We start from the raw sequence: 21,969 nt of genomic DNA, 5'->3' as shown, positions 1-21,969 counted from the left end.
TTCTTCATAATCAAGCAGCATCTCCAAAATGTCAAATTTTCATTTATAAATTTTATTTAATTTTTTTTTTATAGAAATGAAGCCAACCCAAAAATGTTATTTTCCTATAATATGTTGTATGCTGCCCACTCATTCAGACGTTTGTGGAATATGAATGAAGCAGCAAAATCCAGCCATTTTTATCCATCGCAGGGGGCGGCCATTTTGCCACTTACTGTTGATTGAAAGTGACGTCATAGTCGCTCAGGGCTCAGGTAACGACCAATCACAGCTCAGCTTGCAAACGTCACATGAGCAATCTCCCAAAACAGGTGAGCCATGATTGGTCTGTGATGTCATTTTCAGTCGACAGCCATTGGCAAAATGGCCGCCGCCTGCGATGGATTTGATGGACAGATGTAAACATTTCAATTCATTTTAACCGGGAAAACAAATCGGATGCGATCTTTGTGGAATGATTTCAACTTTTGATCGAGGTGTGTCGGCAAAGCGTTTGATGGCGTCAATTTGGGGCCGATTTCTTGCTACCTTGGAGTGCAGTCGCATCCATCGGCTGTAGAGGGCGTGCTTGCAGAGGCGCGAGGCTCGGCCCATGTCGTCCTTGCCGGTGGTGGCGTTGATCACCTCCAGGACTTGGTCGCCCACCGTCCAGTTGACGCTGAAGTTGGGCGCTTTGCCCGGCTGCCTGGCCTCGGCGTTGCTTATTCCTACAAAGCATCCAAATCAAAATGTGAAGCGTCATTCTCGGCCGGCGGAAGCGCCGCGAAGGTCGACGTATTGCTCAAGACTCAAATAATTGAGCAAGGAGCGCGAGGTTGCTGGCGTTCCTCACCGCTGAGCAGAGGCCTGTTGAGCGTGAACTGCTGGGGGAGGTCCTCGATATCGGCGATGCGCTGGTACATGGCTCTGGAGAGGTGGTCGGCGTGGTAGAGGCTCCCCAGGATGATGCTGGAGAAGTAGATGGGCTCCGTGAAGTAGCTCATCAGAGAGCCCTGGATGCCCACCACGTTCCACCTGCAATATGGCAACAGCAAAATCGCACACTTGGGATTATTTGTGGCGCCGACGTGAGAGAAAAGGACATCAGAGTAGGGCTGGGCAATAAATCAAATGAATTCGATTAATCGTCATTTTGAAAATCGAAAGCCTTCTGTATGCTCTAGCATAAAACCCCATAAAACGTATAAATACGTCTTTGGGACACTGGTAGTATATAAAATAAAACACATTTATACGTTATTGGGAGCAAATGAGTTACATTTGTGACAAAACATTCAGGGAGTTCCCGAGGTTATCAGTATGTCTTAAAAAGTTAAATGGAAACTTAAGCAAGTAAATACCATAGCTCTTAATAGTTTTGTAAAGTAAATGTTTTTTCCCCCCAAATTAAAAAATACTTGAAATCATAAACTTTCACATTTCTTTGTTTTAATGTCAAACAAAAACAAATGGTTCAGAAGGTTCATAGGGTCAGCAGCATCTCTTATAAAGTTAACTGAAAATTTAAATAAAAAGCTCGCTGAGATTAAAATGGTTTCAGATTGACTTTATATCGGCCGTCAGATTTTTAAAAACAAAAACAAAACCGATATCGGCCAAAATGCTCAATATCAGCTCGACATCAGTTTCCTACCAACGACAGAGCCCAACTTGAACCTACCCTTACTCACGAAGAGAACATTTCTGTTGAGTCTAACTCCATTCCTGTTGTCAAGTTTGAGGTTATAAAGTGTGGAGAAGACACAAATGGCAACGCATGTAAGATAAATGAGTATATAATGCCACAGGCCAACACAATGGACCACACACACAATCCTACTGAGGGATCCAATTTCGTATGTTTCTCTCTCCTTTTATTTCTGTGCTGTATGATTAGCCATCGCTCCCTCGTCATTTTCCCATTGACATGCTCTGCCAAGCATCACACTCCCACCTCAGTCGCGCGCGTGGATGTGGACTAAAAAGTGGAGCGAGAAGCAGAAAAAGAAAAAAAGAAAAAAAAGAGAGAACAAGCTCTGTCCTCTATTTAGTGGAAGTTACTAACTATTTACGTATTACTCAATCAAAAATAAAAATAATAATCACAAAATAATGGAGCAAAAAAAAAATCCCGACTAACATTTTCGCCATGCGTGTACCTTATTACATTATTTGGGATTTATTACATTTTCAAAACTGGATTTAAATGGAGGTCAGTGTTGGAGTTGTTTGACAAGAGTTGATTCATTTCGTGTTAAACCAACTCTGCAGAGAGTTGATCAAAGTGAGCTCCGCCCATATGATATAATATTATGTAATATGGTATCTCGTCAGTACGTTTTTGTTGTTGAAATGATGACATTATTGGGTTTTATTACATTTTTGATCAAGTTAAGTGCAATTTTTATTACATTTCCAGGAAATGATTATATTATAGGGTGCTACAAGCTTCAAAGTACAAGGCAGGAACTGATTTAACTGAAGGCACGGCAATTGGGACCTGAGACACCAATAAAACACATTTTTGACTGATATTCTGTCTATTGCCATTATCAATAACAACAACCATAAATATAGGAGACTTTATTTCCAAGTGAGAAAATCTTCACATTCAGCAGGATATTAAAGAACTGAGTTCCCCACTGTACGTACTGCAACCCTTCAAATGATTCATAGACACACACCTTCTTAATTCATTCCCACCCAGCAGCCATTTTCACTGAAGCAACCCCCTTCGCTCCCGACTGTTTTACTGGATTTGGACAGATTTTGCAAGGCCCACAGAATATTGTGTTCTATTGCTATAAAAACATGGAACCTACCAACTGAAAGATGAGAGTATTTTCTTTCATCAGGAAAAAAAAAATTCTATCTGTTTTTGTTTTGCAGCAATTAACATTAGAATATAGCTAAGTTTCACCATTATTCACAAATCAGTTTACAACTGCGGGGAAAGAGCTTTTTGGAACAGCCCTGGTTGATCTCTTATACTCTGCTGCCACCTGCTGGCCGTTTTTGTAATGACTACCATTGCTTCATGCATTATTTTCAGTTCAGAGGCTGCATCAAAGCCTTCTGTATGCGCTAGCATAAAAAAACATAAACGTATAAATACGTCTTAGGGAGCATGGTTATACGTAAAATAGAACGTATTTATCCGTTTTTTCATTTTTTCAGATATTTCATGAAACACAATTTTTTTTACAATTTGCATCATGAGGAGATGATTTAGGCAAAACATAATTTTTTTCAAAAAAAAGAAAACTATTAGCAATTATTTTAAGAGGGTGGCGATATGAAGACACACATTTGTATCATACGTCATTTTGTCATCTGTGCCACTGGCTGGAAACCAGATGACAAGCAGCGCAAACAAAGTTGTCAGCATCATCTTCGTTCGACATCTTTCACTCCGGGCTGGCTGAGGCTGTGTGAAATGAACATGATGTGGAACGCGCAACCTGAGGCGACAGACGATACAAAAGGCAATATTCCCAATGTTGAAGCGTGCGCGGCTTTAAGATGGCGCATGTAAAACTGACAGTGGGCCAAAATGACTCTCGGAATCCGACCTACAAAGCCATACGATGCATTTTTTTTGACTGAAGCAGCTTATATAGTCGGAAAAACACGTTCCCGCTTTCTCCCAACCGCAAATGGCAGCACATCATGTGAGGAAGCAATCCATCGCTCCTTATTAACGCCTTTTCTCGTTGCAAAGCTATTTTGCCCTCTACTGACTTAGATCCCTCCACTTTTTGACACGGGCGCCATGAAAGGAAAAAAATTATAAGTGAAATCGATAGCACAAGTACGACAAGTAGCCGAACTACGCAGTCACACTGTGCAAAAAAGAACAAGAACGAGCCGTCGTGTCCTTCATCAGGCGCACGCTTGGCGTCCAATCATTCGGTGCACCGAGGCAAGGTATTAGCGTCCTGGACGGGCCGAGAACGACGAGGAGGGCGGCCGCTGCAGAAGAGTTATGGAGAACTTGGGATTGTTTGCTTGGCAACGGGCAGCCGCCCTTCATCAGCAGGTTGGCGCGCTGTCGCCTTGAACGCCGACGGAGACTAAAGACGCCATGATGGGGCCTGCGCATATACTGGAAGGACAGGTCAGTCCATCAGTGCGCTCGTCCCTGACACCACATGAAGAAAATGACAGAATTTACAGGCCTGGCCAGGCGGCGGCGGGCGGGTGGGACCCGCCGGAATGCTCAAGTTGATGGGAGGAGTAAATAGAGCTTAGAGGGAGAGAACTATGACGGTTGTGTTTCAGTAGGGAGTTGCGTTCCCACAGTGGTGACCTGACGTAACCTGAATTGCGCCGGAAATCACAACCAACACACCTTAGTCGTAATTAATCGCATGACTTCAATAGTTAACTCACGATTAATCGCAAATGTTATATCTGTTCTAATGTAAAATAAAATGCACAATTTTTCTCTCTTAAGTTTTCATACTCGACATAAAAGTGGAAGAACATGTTAAACTAATAGAAATATGGCTGCATCTTTTAGTTATTGATACAGTAATTTCATAATAATTCATAAAATTTAGTCAAATTAAAAGATGTACTATAGTGTGACATTGATTTGTTTTGGTCATTTTCTGCCACTAGATGGCATAATTGCATTTGTAAGACATTGGTGACAGCTGAGTGCATTTTTCTTTTTATATTAGGAGCTATTGAACTTTAACATTAACTTTTAACATTTTAAAATGCAGCTTGACCCCAGTCTCCACAAATATATGCATTATTTAACACTTCAGTATATAAACATAAACGATTCATCAATTTGACAATTGATTTTTTTATCAAAATGATTACACTGGCTGACAATTTAAATTTTTTGTGCGAAATATATTTTGAAAATGACATCCTTTTCTTTACCGTGGCTGTAGTTTTTGAGAAACAAATTCCTGGATTGATAATTAATGCGCTTTGACAGTTAAACTTATACTTTGACCGTTACTTAATGTAGTGTTTGTGCTTTGACATCACCAGTTTTTGCATTTGTTTACTGCTAATATTGCCTAATTTTCAGAAATTTTGTTTGATTTTCACATGAAACGTGATTGGCAAAAAGAAGGCTGTCTTCGATAACGATTGACGTCTTTGACGATATTGCATCAAAAAGAAAGAAAGACACATAAAGCCTCAAAGTTGTAGAATAAAGAACATGCCAATGTCATAACTTGTGCATTATTACCAATTCTTAACTCATTTGCTCCCAAAAACATACAAAAACTTTCTATTATAAATATAGCCATGGTCCCCAAAACGTTTTTTTTTTAATGTTTTGTTTTTTAATGCTAGCGCATACAGAAGGCTTTGATGCAGCCTCTGAACTGAAGTGAACGCTTAATGCATTGGTAGTTATTATAAAAACGGCCAGCGGGTGGCAGCAGAGTATAAGAGATCAACCAGTGCCATGTTGCAACAAGCTCATTTACCTACAGTTCTAAACTGGTTTGTGAACCGTGATGAAACTTAGCTATAGTCTAATGCTAATTGCTGCAAAACGGAAACAGATACAAATATACCTTGTTTTCTGATGAAAGTAAAAAAAAATTGTGTTTCATGAAATATCTGAAAAAGTGACTTAAACAGTTATTTTAACTCATTTGCTCCCCAAAACATATAAATACGTTCTATTTTACGTATAACCATGCTCCCTAAGACGTATTTATACGTTTATGTTTTTTTTTATGCTAGCGCATACAGAAAGAAGGCTTTGAAGCAGCCTCAGAACTGAAAAGAATGCATGAAGCAATGGTAGTCATTACAAAAACGGCCAGCAGGTGGCAGCAGAGTATAAGAGATCAACCAGGGCTGTTCCAAAAAGCTCTTTCCTCGCAGTTTAAACTGATTTGTGAATAATGGTGAAACTTAGCTATATTCTAATGTTAATTGCTGCAAAACAAAAACAGATAGAATTTTTTTTTTCCTGATGAAAGAAAATACTCTCATCTTTCTTTTGGTATGTTCCATGTTTTTACAGCACAGAACACAATATTCTGTGGTCCTTGAAAAATCAGTCAAAATCCAGTAAAACAGCCGGGACAACACAAACAAACAAAGCACCCCCCCCCCCCACCCCCCAAATAAAAATCTACAAATATCCTGTGTTCTATCCTCAAGACCATGTACTCAGGTGTCTGATTGTTATGGCAAGCCATAGCATGCTCACGTGACGTGGCTTCCCCCGTTGCCGTTAATATGGGATTGATCATTTTAATATCAAGATGTGGCCTTCCAAAGAATCTTCAGTTTACAATATAACCCCAATTTGTAACACAAGTTGGAATACATCTATAATCACTACGCTACGTTAACGCAGAGGGAAAGCAAAAACAAACAACTGAAACGCCATTAATATAAACAATCAAATGATTAACAGGAAGTAAGGTGAACCACGACAACGTCAATCACAGACTCGCCATGATTAAATTTTGCCGACGTCGGTCCGAGAGGGTCATTTGGAGTTGAATGAAAATGACCTGGCAATCTTGTCGCTGCAGGACATGGTGAGTAGCCGCTCTCCCTGGAGGACCCCGTCCCACGTTTGGATGGTGTTGCTGGTCCTGACGGGTATGGTGCCCTCGCCGGACTCGATCTTGGTCCGAAGCTGACCTCTTGCTTTTCGATTGGGGTGTCGGTCTCCTTGGTCTGAGGCCACATATCAAGCCACAAGAAAGGAAAAGGTTGCATATGGTCACTATAATTCATTAGAATAATGCATTCGATTTATACGGCACTTTTTTTTGGACACTCAAAGACGCTTCACAGCGGTTGCATTATTCGTGCGCTCTCACGTTCACACTGTGGTGGCGGTAAGCTAAAGTAGCCACGGCTGACGGAAGCATGGCTGCCAGTGTGCGCCTACGGCCCCTCCGACCACCACCAAACATCGAGTAGCACTGGAGGCAATGTGTGTGAAGTGCCTTGCCCAAGGACACAACGGCACATGACAGCCGACCTTCTGATCACTGGACGACCGGCTCTTCACATTTTCAATCAAGTCTAATTTCGTGCAAAATATATATCTTCGAGAAAGCGTTTTTTTTTTTTTTTTTTTTTGCAAAGAAAGACGAAAAGTTTCTCCTCGACAGCTTTGAAGTGTCCAATTAAATGAGCTGACATGAAATGGAACCAATTGGCTTGTGATAGCAGCAGCGAGCGTGCAAAAGGTGCAAAACTGACAACCAATTAGAAGGCATCTGCTTGCACGTAAAAATGATATCTTCCACTGACTCGTGTTTGGCCGGCTCTCCGCCCGGAACTATCATACAGTCATGATTGACAACCCCCCCCCCCCCCCACACACACACACCACCACCACCACCTTGTTGAGTTTGGCATTGAAGGACATTTAGCAACAAATGATGTTGTGAAGAGAAAGCAAAAATAGGCCGCTAGAAAGAAAAAAAAAAAGCCACAACAATATTTCGTTATCAATGTTTCCGATGGCGTCTATTCATCGCCTAATTGAATGTGGCCGTTCTCCCGTTTGGGCTGCCGCGTGCGACGGGAAAACACTTGGCCCAAACACGAGGGAGGTTAATCAGTCAGACAGTGAGGGTGGGCCGAAAAGACTGATAGGCGCAGACGGCGACTAACAAAAGCTGTAATTAACGAAGCCTCGTTTTCAACGTGCCGGATGCCTATTAGGACATTGTGGCAAATTTCTAATTAAATTGAACCAAGCGGAAGACGGAATCTCAAGGATTTAATTGAGCAAACTGTTGCTCAGGAACGCATCATAAACGTGTCAGTTGGGAACAGGGGTGGGCAAAGTGCGGCACGTCTGATGCAACAGCGCAGAGGTTTGCCTTTAAAATGTTTCCTTGTGGTACTTTTCCCCCCCTAAAATACTAATTTCAATGATAATTGATTGTCAATTGTTACACCTCTAAATTTGGTTAAGCAATTAAAAAAATAGGCCAATATTACCGGTAGATTCCGGCAGTATGATAACCGTGAGCAAAAACGTTGCGGTGTCACGGAATTAAAATTACAACTCTAAAATTACCTTTAAAAAAATAAAAACAGCATTTTTTTTCTCACTGAAAACAATTATGTTTTATTTTCAAACAAAACATAGAATATTTGGTACAGAAGAAACGTGTACCATGTTAAATTTGAATAAATAAATACATCATCACCCTCGTAAAATAACTGCCCAAGTCATTTTTTGGGGAAAAACTATTATTTTTTGCCTAAATCATCGCCTCATTAATTAAATTTTTAGGTGTTACTTGAAAAATCAGAAAAATGACTTGGGTGATTATTTTAAGAAGGCGTTGACATGTTTTTGTTTTGCGGTTTTAATTCCTAGTAAGTCACAGTGTCTCATCACTGACAAGCTATCTTTAGAACAGCCCTGTCTGTCTGCTAGCACCATTTTTTTTTCATTTTCTAAAAAAAAAAAAAATGGATTCACCAAGATTCAAGTCATTAGAAATAATGATATAAAAATACAACAAATTCTTATTGTATTTTTCATTTTCATTTTCCATCTCAACTGGCCCATATGGGTTGTTCTCAAAGTCAAGCACCCTCTCGGCCTGTTCAGCAGCACCGGCGCCCTACCTTCTACGCCGGCCTCGTGCGGGGAGAAAATCCTGGCGTCTCCACAGGGCGAGGTGCTGATGTAGAGATGGAACTGAATGTTGTCCTTTAACTTGTAGCCTCCTTTGTCACACGGCATGAATATCGACTTCGGATGCTCTTCTTTGCTGCTGCTATGGCAACAGACAAACATCCATTCACAAGTCGAAGGCGCCGTCATGCCATTGAAGGCGATTTGAAAAGCTCGGACGAGACGACGTAAGGTGAGAAAAAAATGTAAGGCTGACCTGAGGAAGAACTCCAGCTGGATGTAGAGGTATCGCATGAGCGAGCGCCGGGCGATGATCTCGGCGTGGCAGTCGTTGAGGGCCAGGCCGCGGTCGCTCATGTACTCACCGTTGATGCATTTGGTTCCCGTGGAAACACAAATGACCTGCGCCTCTTTTACGTCCGTCCCTGTTAGGGAGAGCAAGGCCAAAGATGTTTCCCACCATTTCTCTTCTGAAATCCAGCCATTTTCATTTACTACATCCTGGACTTTTAGCTGGCGTAAGCGCCAACTCCAAACTGTGACTCTCACAAGCACGACAGATAATGGACAGATATTGGACGGACAAATTAGATTAGACTTGGGAGTCTTTAGCATATAAAACAATAAGATATTACAAAGTCCATGAGATGGCACATGGACACTCACCTGCCAAAACAGTCATTCTAAAATGTCTTCCTTTTTAAGAAAAATTAATCTCACTTTGTATTGACGCTGTCAGAGATGGTCCAAAATCAAATAAAGGGGCACATAGACTTATTAGAATTGGCAACAGGTTCCATTACAAACTGTTAGTTGCCGTCAAAAGTCTTCCCCCCCCCTCATCTACCTACCTGTTGTCATGACAACGCCGGCCAAGACTTTCCGCCGCGCATGGGGCGAGGTGAAGTTGTCCGTCAGCTCGCTGAACTTATCCACCACCAGTCGGGAGACGGCGTCAGCGAGAACCTGTAATCACGTGCGTGCGTACGCCGACACACACACACACACCACCCAGTGTCAAATCCGACAGCCTACGAAACATGTCTGATGTTAAACGCCCCCCCCACCCCCCCCCACCCAACAGACAACGCTACCTGTCACAGTGTAAGTCTTAGCCGAACAACAGCCAGAAAGTTGGCAACAAAATGATTCACCGACCACACTAAATTAAACATCGCTTGACAAGAACATGTGACTCTGATTAATATTACATTTGCCGAATAAGAGTTATGAAGCAAAATCCAGCCATTTTTTTTTCCATCTCAGGGGGGCAGCCATTTTGCCACTTGCTGTCGACTGAAGATAACATCCAAACTGCTCAGGGATTCCTTTCAAGAGGGAAAACTTGTCGTTTGGATTTTGTGACATTATCCTGCAACTTTTCTGCCTTTTAGCACCAGAGGGAAATATTCAACAATCAGGAGAAGACATCTAAAAAATAATTCAGCAAGGAAGTTATACGGCCGATGTATTGACGACACTTGAATTTCTGGAACCCTCTCGACGTACGTTCCTCTATACAGCAGATTTTCAGCAAAACGGTCGGCGGATCTGGAATGATACGAGGAGTCGCTAAGCCTCTAAAATGGACGCCTGAATATCTTTCAAGGTGTCCTGTAAGTCAGGTTTAAAGAGTGCAAGGTCCATGCAGTTCAAGCTCAAGTGAACATACATCTCGTGCTCTTTGACAGCCACTTTTCCCTGGCTAAGCGCTTTACCCGGTGGCTAATGTGTAATCGAAAATGACGATAACCAAGACGAGTGAAGACTACAGCTGGATGGACATAAACTAATGAGATTATTATAATATTGCTTTGCCGCTTCTTTGGACTTACCCACTCGTAGCAGAGGTTCCTTTCACTTTTGACGTGACAAGGTTATTGATGTGACAGATCTTTTGTTCTTGGACAGAAAGGCCAATGCATTTTTAATGGATTCAAAGGAACAGTTTAGAACATATTATTGATACATCCAAAGTGTTAAAAAAAAGAAAAGAAGAAAAAGAGCTAAGTGGGTCATGTCATTTTCCTTGGAAGGCTGGTTTCCCAGTCAAGTCAACATACAAATAAACACTCTCTAATATTGTATTATGTTTTATGGGCGAGCCTTTCTCATGCCCAGGCAATCAAACTTGCCTTCTGTCGACTGCTGTCTCACTTCAAATTTCCTGTGTTGGATTTACACAGTAGGTCTTGATACCCAATACCCATTTAGTGCTTCCCACTTCTACTTTTTTTTTTTTTGTGTGTGAAGTGACCCTTACTGTGCTTGCTGAGCACTGAATATGTGCAACCACTGAGTAAATACATTTGCGAATAACCTGAGAACAGATCGCGACATTTTTTTCGTTTGGCAGAGATTTTAATCATGAAAAATAAGTGCCTTGACTTAACAAAGGCTTGCAAAACAAAATATATTTATATTGAAAAACCACTAAAAGCTATTTTACTTCTATTGATCGCTCAATACACACCAAAGCTATGATTGTAATTTTAATTTCCGGCTGTCACAACGGCAGTTAATTGATTGATATCAGATTTGAATCTTTCTAATCACAAGGATTCCGATCTGCGGCCACGTCATCAGCGGAAATTGTAAAGTTGCTAATTAATGGGGATGCTTGGTGTAAGGCGGCACGCGACGTTCCAAGGTTACAAAAGACACGCGATTAACACGTTTACTATAAGAAAATGTCACATGGGACAAGAAGGCATGCTCAATTAGCACCCAATCTTTGTTTCGTTGTTTAGTACCGATGCCTTAGGTGTTTTTCAGACACATATTTCAAATAATAAAAATGACTACAGTGTTCGAGTAAGTCAGTGATAGACTATACGCCATGCTGCAACTATAAATTTGGGTTACGTTGCCATCATAGTAACTGAACGCCTCATAAACCGAGGGCTGCCTGTTTTCATTGGGGCGGCATGGCGCAGTGGGAGGGTGGTCGTCCCGCAACCCAGAGGTTGTGGGTTCGATCTCATGCCACCATAGTAATTGAACGTCTGGTAAACCAAAGACGGCCTGTTTTCATTGGGGCGGCGTGGCTCAGTAGTAGAGTGGCCCAGAGGTTGTGGGTTCGATCACATGCCATTGTGACTACGCCGAAGTATCTTTGAGCAAGATACTGAACCGGCAATTGGTTTGTAAGGTGGAAAAGCGCTATTTAAATGCAGTACAATTTACCAAGTACCATTCAGCATTGCTGACGACAGTCATCATAATGCAAGTTATCGAGTGTGACAAAGGAAGACGAAAGGCCCTCTTACCTGCGGGAGGTGAAGCTGTAGTCCCTCTCTGGGGATGGGCTGCCTGGACGGCGTCTGGTCGAGTTGCATGTTGAAGAGAGCCGAGAGAGCGGCCTGCGCTGCCCGGGCCTTCGCTAGCTTCTTGTTGCGCCCTGAGCCTTCAAATGTCTGCGCATCCACCGTCACAGACATCACAAAATTCTTGGCGTGACTCTCCCCGCTCTCTGACACAAAGTCGTATTTGAGGCCTGGTCTGAGTTCATTGAGAATCATGACAGGGTTTTTGCCACTAGAGGGTGAGCTGAATGCCGACGGAGGCGGCAGCGGCGCCTGGACAAGGTTGCCGCCAGGTGGCGCGGGCAGCGGGTACTCCCCGAGCGAGTTTAAAGCGCTGCTACCGTTGGAACCGACATAGAAGGACTCTTCGGGTGTGGCCGGTGTCTCAAAGCCGTTGAAGAGCATGTCTGGGAAATCAGCTTGGTCGGAAGTAAAGTCCGTGTTGACGGTCAGTGTTCGGCCCATGGCCAGGTGCGCCTCGGAGGCGTTGGGGAACTGGACAAAGGATCGCAGCGCTTTCTCCGCCGCATTTAATTTAGCCTTCTTCTTGGTCGGACCCATGCCCTCAAACGTCTGTCCGTTGACCTCTACGGTCATGACAAAAACTGGCGCGTGGACCGGTCCTGTTTGGGACAGCAGTTTGTACTGAAGACCCGGTTTGATTTCATTGAGCTGCATCAGGGCATTCTTGGGCAGGATGGGTCCGGGCGTTTTCTTGCGCTTCTTGGCTCGGAACTTGGAGTGAGTGTGACCATTGTTTCCTTCCTCCAAGGGCCGCTTTCGACTGCCCGGGCCGCTTCCATTGGGGAGCTGCTCGGCCACACCCACCCCTTCTTTGCAGGACACGTTGTCCAGGTTTCGGTTTTCCTTAACGTCAGTGCTGCTCGAACCTGCGGTGCCCAGAAAGAGTAACTTACAACGCCTTCGTTGCAGGATCTTGTAAATGCAAAATTTATAGATTCCTTTATCACTCTTTGGAACTGAATCAATGATTTGTGTTCCTGTATAAAGGCAGATATCTTTTAATGATGATCTCAATGAGATCCACAGCATTTTAAGCGCCTCACATCTAGTCCGTCAGTCATATTCACTAACCGTTGTGTTAGCTAAACAAAATGGTCAAATTTCATTTTTAATTTGTTTAGAAATTCTTACTGTACTACAACTTCATTTTTCACATTTGAGATTGTCCTATCTTATGAATCTCGTGAACATTGGGTGTTCAGAGTGAAACACAACTTCTCAAGTCCTGCTGTCAATGTATTTATGAATATTCAACACAAATATATCTACACACACAGTTTTCATTTATGCAATCTCTTTGTTACAAACCAGCAAGTATTTAAGTGCTGATTTTAATAATGATACTACATTTTATTTGGAGGGACCTTCCGAGACCCTCAAGGACCATCAATAAAGCAACAAGTTGACGCTAATGTTCTTAGATATGCTGGGGAACACATATCACTGAGCCCAGTAAGCAAAGTGGATGGAATATTGGCAAAAATTTTCATTTATAACATCCTTCAGCAAAGGCTTGATAGGTTACTCCTTGCGGTACTCAGGAGAAAGAGAGGCCGCAGTGTGCATGAGTGGGACTGTAGGTTGGGTTGAGGGAGTGCAGGGGGGGAGTGCAAGGGTAGGAGGAGCTGAGGACCAGGCAAAACGGGAGAACACATCAAAAAGAGGCAGAATGAGAAGACTCTGCCTACTGCTGGATCCTAAAAAAGCTCGGCTGGTGACAAGAGTGCCAGTTCAAAATGTGACATCAACCCCCCTTTGCGGGAAAATTTGACAATAATGACATGTCGTAGTCCATAAAGAGGAAAGAACGTTTCAAATTAGGGGGCCATTCGTGTGACCGTGGCTCCGAAAATCCCGCCTCACCCGCCGCCCCCCCGTGAAGCTCATCAGTGTTGTGTTGCATTGACATGCCGTTACCATCTGAATCCAAAAAAATCACGGTCATGTCTTAAGACAAGCCAAACAAAAAGGTACTCCAAAAGATCAGTCATCATTCAAACTGCACATTCATCAGTTTCTGAGCTCTGAAAACATGCATTGGCGTGGCGCACGTCATGCATTCCTCGTGGTTGCATTAGTTTTGCAGTTAAAATGGATATAAAGGAAGAGAAGGAGAAATGTTACAAAAGGACAAAACCCAAAAACTAAACTTTAAACCCTAATCACGGAAATATTTCTGAGCTTGATTAATTAAAAAAAAGAAATTAGCAATAACAGGTGCATGTTGAAAAAAAAAATTAAGACACAAAACATACGACTGAACCGAAAATTTAATTCAGCGTGTAACATGTTTAACACAGATTTATCCAGTGATCAATACTACAACAGATATATCTGATCACTTGCAATCAATAATAATGAATAACTTGCATGCAAATAGGAAAAAAATGGTTTCACATAAAGCATGTAAAACCTTCTCTACACACTCAAAATGTATAAACAGCTTTTATAGTTGGGCTAAAAGCGTGAGGGGACAGCAAAAGATTAACGTTGGAGAGCATCAACCATGATCGCATGCACTAAATTATGGCAGAAACATGCACTTCAAAACATTCATGCCAGCGTTTGTGTAATCAGCAGTCGCTATCTGTCATTGCGTCATCAAATGTGCAGTACAAACACATACGGGCCTCGATCTCCCGCTTGAAGTTGGTAAAGGCCCGATTCTCCGTGTCTCTGATCGATTACCCCAAGTGATTGTACTGTGGTGTGGGGTGTGTTCAGAGTGATTTTACCTCTATGATCTGCTCACAAAATTGGGCAAGACTGCCGATTGTAAACGTTAAACCTGCTCAATATTTATGACTGCAAATCCTGAGGCTTGTGGAGTTCAAGCAAGCCTGAACTGCCTGTAATGTGAAACAAAATCATAAGCTAACAGTTAGCCTAGCTTCTTTGATTTCTGTTCTCTCTTTCTTCTTTGCATTCGTTAGCAGGCTGGATGTCCTGTGGCACCATACTGCCTCTCACAGGCCGATCTTGGTACTACTACAAACATCTGAAAATTGCCATTGTCGATGGATGGATCATAATTTGTGCGGCAGTTTGACTTTACCACCACTGCGATTAATCAATGACATCATCAATAAAGCACTGACTCGATTTTAGAATGGATTTACACTTCAGGTCTGAGTGCACAATTCAGATATTTGCATTTGCATGGATTTTCAAGTGATCACATTTACTGGATAGCTGAAACAACCCTCAGCGATAACACAGACGTCGAGTTGGGCCTTATTTGCAATGCTCCAATTGTGTGACATGATTACATGACTGATTCTTCATGAAGACATAACGGGGCAAACACATTTGATCACAAATTCCTTTCTGGGGCTTTCTCAGAGAATTTGGGCCCAAATGTCTAATTAAAGTTCAATAAGCTCCGGAACAGAAGATTTTCTGAGGAGGAAATTTTAAGAAGTTGAAATCTGTGATACAACCTGAAGCCTCTCAGATGTACTGATTAACTTTTCCTTTTTATGTTGTCAGTAATATCTCTCGGTTTATGTCAGGACAGACGATGCTAAGAGAGTTTCAGCGGCAATCATATGAACCAATTAGCAGACTTTTGAGAATGTGTATAACTTTCTTCTTTTGTTAAGATTATCACTAAGCAGTAGAAACGTGTACTACTTTAGTTTGTACTGATTACACATCGGAAGAACATGAGGACAAACCATGGAGGACATATGCAAGCAAATATATCGTTAAGTAAGAAAAAAAAAAAAACGAAGGGAAGAGTCAAATGACACAAAAGCTCGGCCGACTCACTCATATTCTCCTCCTCATCCATATCCATGGCGACGGGTTTGTCCTGACCCGAGAGCAGCCTTAGCGCCACAGCACCTGCAAATCAGAGGACAGGACAAGAGGACGGCTTGAGTGCTATGCTTCGCACTTGCATTGATTCAAAGTAGTCATTTGCATTGAGTAGCTGCAGCCGTGTTGATTTGCGGTGCGACGACACGAGCCCTCGCGGAAATATGTACACAGTCAAAGAGGACGGAGAACACTGGGCTTGACACGTTCACGAGACATCGTTTCACACTGCTGCCTGGAAGACGTAAATCGAATCGCCGGGGATGTTGTTACAGTTCACAACAATGAAAAAGGTTAGTTCAGGTGAAATTCGTGTCTATGAACAATATTTTTCAAGCAAGCCAAAAATGAGAAAACATTTTCTCTAAAGGAATTGTACTTTGCAAACAATTTATCTAATACCTTGAGTTTATTTCATAAACAATATATTCAATGACAAACAATATTACAAAATACTCTCGCACATATGGCCCATCGATTGATAATTGCTATCCTAATTACATAATTGTCCAGGTCCTTTTTCCTTTATTGTCACAATGTCAATGAACTTGTTCAAAACTTTTGTTTCTTCTTTATGTCTGTGTGGGTTCGCAGTCATCCAAGTCACAGTAATCCACAAAGGTTAAATCAAGGCAACTAGACTCTCTTGTATGTTCAATTTGTTGGGGGTTTTTACCCTCCATTTTCTGAAAACATAAAAAAAAAAAAAAAAAAAAAAGACACAGTTGTACCATCAGACTAATGAAATGAAATTTGACAAAAAGTGAACATAAAAAGGGGTTTTCCTCGCAAACAAAAATTATAGGGGAGGAAATGTAATTGCTGAGAATTAAGCCAATCATCAAAATTCTGGAAATTGCTTGTGTGTTCACTGAAAAGTATGACAAAAAGGTTACTTTTCTATGTTAATGGCACAATAAATGTTATTTTGTCTGTCTGCCAGATTCCTCTCATCTCCAAAACCACCACTTTCCAGAAAAAACAAAAACTCAACACAAAACACTGCAGCAACATCAGCACAACAACACCATATAATCATGCCTGTTGCTAATTCATGCACAAACTATCTTCGTTGCTGATGTATTTTTTTTGTACTACAGCTCTCGATTTTTAACAAAACAACAACAAATGCATCTGACCTAAATATTGTCACTCGTAAACTGAATTTCTTACTCATTGTGATTTTCAATATTGAGGAGACACAATTGTCACAAGGCCGCCGCAGAGCGAGGAAGAGGCAAAGTTTACAACACTTCAAGTAGTCAAGTCCAGCTATTTTCAACACTCTAGATTTGATGATAATTTGCAAAAATATCAGACCAACTGGAGTGGGGATGAACAAATAGTATTGATTTGTGATTATTATTTTTTTTAATTGACCAAATTTGGGCAGAGGCTTCCATCCAACAGCAACAATTTGATAGATATTTATTTGATAACAGCCCCCCCTTCTTCAGGCAGTCGACCAGCAGGAGCCACAAAAGTCAAGCCATACCCCAGAAGTCCATAGAAACCCCACAAAACCAAAGCACAAGACTGAAATAGCGCAGAAAGCCGACTTTGATGCTTTGCTCTGAGCTGAATCCATCAGCATGTCAAAGTCATCTGACGACATAGCATGCGCTACGAATTACAGAAACTTTGAAGACGCTGTATGAGAATGCTTTCGACTTCCATCTGAACAACTTGAAAGGTCACGACCAAAAAAAAAAAAAAAAAAAAAAAGTGCTGAGTGCGGATTGATGGAGCAGACTAACGGAAAGTTAAGGCGGCAGAAAAATGAAAAGACAGGGAAGGCGGCGAATGGCACAAAAGAGCGAGAAAGATGGCATTATGATACCCAGCAGATTGTGCTGATTCCACTGGCGCTCGCTCTCCTCGCCTTCCATCACTGCCTCCATTCCTCAGTCAGACACTTGCCTAAGCTAAACTAAATGGGCTAATTAATCTGGCCTAATGGTGGGTGACAGTAAATATGCTAGCACAATTATCACCCTATTAAAGATTCATATTCCGAGGCCTAATTGAAAATGAAAAGGTGGGGTGAGGGGGGATGGACGGGAGGGAGAAGGTCCAGTCGAGTGTAACGCAAGATTCATTTCAGGCGTCCTGTGAACGTCCCCCAGCGACACTCAAACACGTAGCACACTCGCTCGTTAGCACAACCATGCATAGTACAGGCAATCTGTTGTTTTGACATGGAAGTGACCTGGAAAAGTCAGAAACTTGACTTGAAAAGTATTCACTTGCGTATACAATTTTGTATCCATTCAATAAAAGCATTCAACCTAACAAAAAGAGAAAAAAATTTTTTTCTCCCACTAGAAAATAAATAATAAAAATGTCTCCCTTTTTCTATTCACAAACGACGAAAAACTGTGCACTTTCTGTGCAACACTGCCATCTACAGGGATGTGTTAGTCATTACAGTGGTTTCCAAAATGGAATTTCACAGACAAGCTGGGTGAGACTACTCGGCGAAAAATTTACTTGACGAACATAAACATCGGTGGAAGTGAGTTCAATGTTCAATGCATACAGAAACAACACACACACTAGAATACGTACAGTATTTTTGACATATAGCGAGTGGTTCTGGAACATATAGCCCGCAAATTTGGTCAAATGGGCTATTTCGGCTGAAGTCTGGCTTGTGCTTGGGATTGGTCTTTGATCTGCATGCTCATCCACACGCTGCTGCGTCGTCGTCAGCATGCAATGCAAATGTGGCCGTCAGGTTCGATTTTCAGATGAGACCGCTGGCGTTGGAAATGCGGAGAGTCATTGGGGAGAGCCTCACAAAAAGATTCATAACGTGAGTTGCACGATGTGGTGACGACGCGGGTTTTAAAACTAGAGTTGAGCCACCTACTGATGACGCAGATTAAGGAACAACTGGGGGTTCAAGTATCTTGCTCAAGGATACTTCCGACATGGTCACAATGGCATGCGATCGAACCCACAACCCCAAATGTCAAAGCAAACCCGCCCCAAAACAAAACAAACGACGGCTAATATCTGAAAGTCAATTGTATCGCAAGGTTTCTTTTTCCATGACACAAAGCTATGAGACCTAACCAAAACCGAAGACATTTGTATGATTGAAAAATAAGAGTTTAAGGTGGCGGACATGAGAAAGGTTTTCAATTTTTCTTATCCTTTCATAAACAAGAAGATTTAAAGCAAAGCAAGAGAATCCATGCTGAGCGCTCCCTTCCAAATGAACTGGTGATACCGCGTCATCAGCTTGCTAGACGGCTTGCTTCCAGGTAATTCTGAGTTGAGCCACAGGAGGCCGGGAAAAAGAGGAAGATGAGAAAGAAGATGAAAAAGCTCTAATTTAATCTGGCACAGTCATAGGGACTGTGGGGAAATGCAAGGGTTTTTGATTTGCCTCTCATCCTCGCTTGTGGCGGGCGAACCGCACCACCATGGCGCCAACGCCGGCCCAGGCCGAGCGGCGGGGGGGGGGGGGGGGGGGGGGGGGGAGGTGCTGAGCGGGACGGAGAGGTGAAGGTGAACAAAGGATAGAAAATGAGAAAGAGTGAAAATCCTATTCCGAGTAAAAGAATATCATTATCTCTGGGAAAACACAAGACGATGAAAAGGTCTGCCCTTGGCGTCTTGCAAGGTTCAATCCGGCTCAAAATAACTGCCAATGGTTGCCACAGACGGATAATCGCAACTGCTGTCAAAGTCAATCTACACCTTGTGAAAAAAACATACAAAAGCAGGAGTAAATAAATATTAGGAGAGGAGCTCTTTACCAAAACGACACAAAAGCCAAATGTAAACATGATCGATCGTATACAATCAAGGGCTGTCAGTATGGAATATTTTTAGAACGACTATTCCATATAATCTAATAATTTTTTTTAATTTTTTTTATTAAAGTGCATTACAAAACCATGTTTTGCCCTATTATGGTTCAATATAGAGATGTCCTGCTCAAAACATGTTTGGCTTGTGATCTCATTTTTTAAGGTGCGCTCTTTCCGACCACAGATTTACGGTTTGCATTCCATCATACCATTGCTATTGGAGCTATAATCAACAAAAATGGCAACAGTCATTATGGATGGTGAACTAGCCGCTGATGGGATGAGGACTTCTAATTGCACACAAGAAATGATGATAGTCTTTCTGACTGCAAAATACAAATTTCTCAGATAACAGGTTTCCACTTTCTTTTCATGTGGTTATACTGGAGAAGATGCGTTTTGCAACTTTTTCCACATTTCAGTGGTTTTGAAAACAACTCTTAGATGTGGTTAAACAATGTGGACATTTAAAATTGTAAACTCCTTGCCTCATATTTATAACAAGTTTGTATTAGACCTAAAAATCATACATTGATTATAATTTAGGTAGGCTTGAATTGAATTGTAGGGTCAGTGCAGATTCACAGCTACAACATACACAGCTTCGTGAAACGATGAATTGTAACTTGAGGACGAGTTTATTTGCCGTTTTTGCACGATACAAAGAAGTCTGCAGAGTGTTTCTTATTTTTTTTATTATTATTTTTTTTTTTTAAGAGCTCAGTTCATTCGGAAATGTCATCATCATTGCTCTTTTTTTTTTTTTTTTAATATATATATATATATTTTTTGTGTGTGTGTGTGTGTGTGGGTGAGTATGCGTGCGTGCGTGCGTGCGTGCGTGCGTGCGTGTATTTGTTAGCTCACCAGAAAACCTATTAGAAAAAATCTCATACCGTTCACCTAAACCGAACACCAGGAGACCCGAGGGGACCGAAGAAAACCAAGGAAGGTGAAATCCAGCACCGACCAGACACCCCCCACCAGAACTCCTCCCCAGCCCAAGAAACATCCAGACCCCAACAAATCCAAAAAACATAAAATCAGGGAGGCCTCAAGAGACCAGAGTGTTTCTAACGGCAAAGCAGCGGCCACGTAAGTCTGTAAAATCCGAGAATGGGCTCGAACCGCGGGGGTGACGCCGTGCGAGGAAAAAAAAGAGGGAACGTGTTGTTCTGTGTTCCAGACTTTAATATCTGACAGTTGGTCATTTATCATCGTGGACCGCTGATTGTGAGAGAAGGGAAAAGGTGGAGAAAAGCTGAGCCGGAGTATCAATATGAATTTTTATTTGATGGCTTTTGCGGGAGATTGCATTTCAGGGGGCTGGAGAAAGTCAAGGTTCACTGAAGCATGACAAGGAGATAGTGATAGACCGAGACAAAGGGCAGGTGAGCCGTAATGGCGCGTCTGCGCCGCAACGCTAAAAGAACACTTTTGCTCCAGAAATACATTCACACTATGCACCAGTCTTTGTGCTAATCATTAAGTCAATAGTCACAATGTTTAATCATTCATCAGTTAAGAAACTAAACCGTCTCTTAACTCCATACACACACAAAAAACAGATACACACAGTTATTTACTGTTTCTGTTGTATATTTATATTATTATGTTTTTCACCTACATTTCTCACACAGAGACCCACCAACCACCTGGACTGGTTTTTCAGGAGTGGTCATAAATCACCAGTGAGTGCTCAGTAGCAGAGGACCAAGCGGGATTTTTGGTGACTCTGGCGAGTGGTGGCTTGCGAGGTCACCGTAGACGAACGGCGGTTGCCCTCACAGCACATGTAGACACACACTCCCGAAATCCAAACATTTAAAACGAAATATAAATGTTTGCAACAGATTCCAGACCACATTTGCTGCTTCTGTTCCAAAATCATATATCCAGATGTCTGCATATTTATTGACTTTGTTAATTCCAATTCAAGCAGCAATGATGGGGACAAGTCGGCGTCAACAGCTTCTACCTCCCTACGGTAAACATCTGCTCCGGGTGACTTTATAAGGTCTGGTTTATATCGTGCAAGTCACAAATTATGTGGAGCTTGACAAATAATAACGGAGGCCAGACAGATTAGGCAGCAGCGTCTGCAATAAGCGTATCACATGAAAGAGCGACTAAAGGGAACGTATAATTCACAACAAATTTGACCCACCGATATGCTCTCTTGCTCTGAAGCTATGACACTGTGATGTATTTTTTTTTTTTAATTTACAGTATTTATTTTTTGCCAGAGACATGATCCTCGGTATCTTACCTTCTTTCGGATGTTGCATTTTAATGTCTTCTGGTAGCACACACTTCAGTGAAGTAAACTAGTGCGCTCCATCCATCCATCCATTTTCTGTACCGCTTGTCCTCACAAGGGTCGCGGGGGTTGCTGGAGCCTATCCCAGCTGGC

The 21,969-nt window shown here is 42.1% G+C and overlaps 1 protein-coding gene across 4 annotated transcripts in view; it reads right to left on the bottom strand.

Annotated features, from left to right (window-relative positions):
* The window catches only part of adarb1b (adenosine deaminase RNA specific B1b), a 100,043-nt gene that overhangs the window by 5,827 nt on the left and 72,247 nt on the right, over window positions 1-21,969 (bottom strand). For 3 of the 4 annotated variants that reach the window (XM_086090986.1, XM_086090983.1, XM_086090985.1), the window contains 8 exons: window positions 15,688-15,762; window positions 11,857-12,782; window positions 9,439-9,553; window positions 8,844-9,012; window positions 8,578-8,729; window positions 6,486-6,654; window positions 833-1,014; window positions 529-707 (listed from right to left, as the gene is read on the bottom strand). In XM_086090986.1, the coding sequence (XP_085947112.1) occupies window positions 529-707; window positions 833-1,014; window positions 6,486-6,654; window positions 8,578-8,729; window positions 8,844-9,012; window positions 9,439-9,553; window positions 11,857-12,782; window positions 15,688-15,715 (1,920 nt within the window). In that variant the 5' untranslated portion in view covers window positions 15,716-15,762. The remainder of the gene's footprint in view (window positions 1-528; window positions 708-832; window positions 1,015-6,485; window positions 6,655-8,577; window positions 8,730-8,843; window positions 9,013-9,438; window positions 9,554-11,856; window positions 12,783-15,687; window positions 15,763-21,969) is intronic. The other variant, XM_086090984.1, reaches the window with a different exon arrangement.

This window comes from Leptonotus elevatus, chromosome 12 (genome assembly GCF_054856555.1).
Source record: "Leptonotus elevatus isolate MCC_2025b chromosome 12, RoL_Lele_1.0, whole genome shotgun sequence".
NCBI classification, from domain to species: domain Eukaryota; kingdom Metazoa; phylum Chordata; class Actinopteri; order Syngnathiformes; family Syngnathidae; genus Leptonotus; species Leptonotus elevatus.
Note: the sequence above shows the minus strand (reverse complement) of the source record. Positions and strands in the feature narration are given on the sequence as shown.